The 2,170-nt window shown below is 41.6% G+C and overlaps 1 protein-coding gene across 1 annotated transcript in view; it reads right to left on the bottom strand.

Moving 5' to 3' along the window:
• Positions 1 to 1,398, bottom strand: part of kcnk5 (potassium channel, two pore domain subfamily K, member 5) — a 14,077-nt gene extending 12,679 nt beyond the window's left edge. Inside the window, exon 1 of the mRNA XM_015398033.1 lies at positions 913 to 1,398. Coding sequence (XP_015253519.1) covers positions 913 to 1,098 — 186 coding nt within the window. The 5' untranslated portion in view covers positions 1,099 to 1,398. The remainder of the gene's footprint in view (positions 1 to 912) is intronic.
• Between the last annotated feature and the right edge of the window lie 772 nt (positions 1,399 to 2,170).

The raw sequence follows: 2,170 nt of genomic DNA, 5'->3' as shown, positions 1-2,170 counted from the left end.
AATTGTTCAAGTCGGACTTCTCAGATTAAAGTCAGAATTGTTCAAGTCGGACTTCTCAGATTAAAGTCAGAATTGTTCAAGTCGGACTTCTCAGAATAAAGTCGGAATTCCTCGAATCAGACTTCTCAGAATAAAGTCGGAATTCCTCGAATCAGACTTCTCAGAATAAAGTCGGAATTCTTTGAATCAGACTTCTCAGAATAAAGTCGGAATTCTTCAAGTCAGACTTCTTAGATTAAAGTCGGAATTCTTCAAGTCAGACTTCTCAGGTTAAAGTCGGAATTTTTCGAATCAGACTTCTCAGAATAAAGTCGGAATTCTCCGAATCAGACTTCTCAGAATAAAGTCGGAATCTTCTCCGATTAAAGTCGGAATATTCTCCGATTAAAGTCGGAATTCTCAGATTAAAGTCGGAATTCTCAGATTAAAGTCGGAATTCTGACTTTTTTCCTCATATTATACTGGAATAAAATGTAAAAATCAGTTAACTTTTTTTTTTTTTTCAGTGGCCCTAATCCTCTTCTGTAGCCAACAGCCCATGCCCTCCTATAGAAAAAAGAAGAATGAATCATCCACTGGGACTCTGCAGCTGCTGATACCATGAAAAAAGGGAGAAAATTTGCATCAATTAGCTGCAAGCTGCATGTCATAAATTACTTATCATATTGCCACAAAGAGATAAGACAACGTCTGTAGGTTTTATGGAGAGAATCCAGGGCCTGAGGCGCCTCTTTGCAGGGTGTGTTGACCCTCAGTGCTGCACCATCTCATAACTCAGCAGCTTTGTTAGTTGACAGTGAAAACTTTCCTAACCAGCTGAGACTCATCCTGTGTCACCCCCTCTTTGAGAGCAAAACCATTCAGTTTGCAACCATGCACTGGTGAGCTGAAAGCAGCAACATCTGAACATACCTCTAGTATTCGGTCCAAATCCCCTTTGGTCAGGCATGGGTAGTCCTCAAGTATTTTGTCCTTTTCCTCTCTGTAGTGCTTCACAGCCTGCTTCCAGTTGGGCTCCTCGAGGACCTGAAAGATTGCTGCCCCGATGGAGAGGTAGAAGATGATGGCAGAAGTGAGCAAGGGGCCTTTATCTACCATACTTCTTTGCAGGAGAGCGGGGGCAAAAACAAAAGGAAGATGGTAGATAAGAAACAAAAAGCCGACTTTACGCGAGGCTCATCCTTAGAAGGCAAAAAGTTAAAGTAAATTTGTTCCTCTACGTTGCGACAGAGTTGGTAGCAGACAGTGGAGCACGCGGCAGCTGACAGCATCGGGCTCGAGACGCACAGTAACAGAGGAAAGAAACGTATATTAAAAAAAGGCCGGAGTGAGCGCGCGGGCCAGTTCATCCACTTGTTGCAGTATATGTTTCCACGTGCGCGTCCAGCGGCCAACTGCGACTTAAAAGTAGAGAGCAGCGGAGTTTGGAGGGGCGGAGACCCGCCCCAAACAGAGGGAGGGCAAACACTCCTGCTGCTACTGCTGCCATAAAGTTAGGACACAGGTGCACAACTCCCAGAGACAAGAAAACACCTGAGGGCCGCGTCATAACACCGAACCGCTGATATCAGCAGGGTTGATATGATCAGGGTAGGGTCAGTTTAGATAGAAATACAACAATATCAACGTTTTTTCTCCATATTGATTACTATAATACAGTATTGAGGGAACTTTAATGTAAATTATGTTTACTCACCTGGAGTATATGGCCCCTATCTAAACATTATTAGTTTGGTTTTCAGTCCTACTTTACTATTATTTTCTTATCAGTCACTTTCTTTAATATGATCACTATTTAATTTATTAGTTTCTATTATTTAAACCGTTATGTCACACCAATTCGCTTTCCCTATCATGTTTCTTTTCTTTTTTTTGCAGGAATAGCCCTTTACTTTTCTAGCAGCTGAAATAAACTTGATACGCCTCCAGAGGCGGTTCTAGACAGAGGCCAACTGGGGCTTGTGCCCCTTGTAGAACTAGTCCTGGCCCCTTTTAAGGCCCCTGTACTGAAAACACACGTAACAAAATGATGGAATTAGCTGACGCAATTATGAAAAAAAAAAAAAATAAATAATAATACTTTTTCAGATCTGTTTTTACAGTGTAACTAAATTCAATTTCAATTCAGTTTATTTCTATAGCGCCTATTCACAATGCATGTCATCTCAAG

Source organism: Cyprinodon variegatus, unplaced genomic scaffold (assembly GCF_000732505.1).
Source record: "Cyprinodon variegatus isolate N-32 unplaced genomic scaffold, C_variegatus-1.0 Scaffold905, whole genome shotgun sequence".
Classification (NCBI taxonomy): Eukaryota; Metazoa; Chordata; class Actinopteri; order Cyprinodontiformes; family Cyprinodontidae; genus Cyprinodon; species Cyprinodon variegatus.
This window is presented reverse-complemented; position numbering and strand designations above follow the sequence as displayed.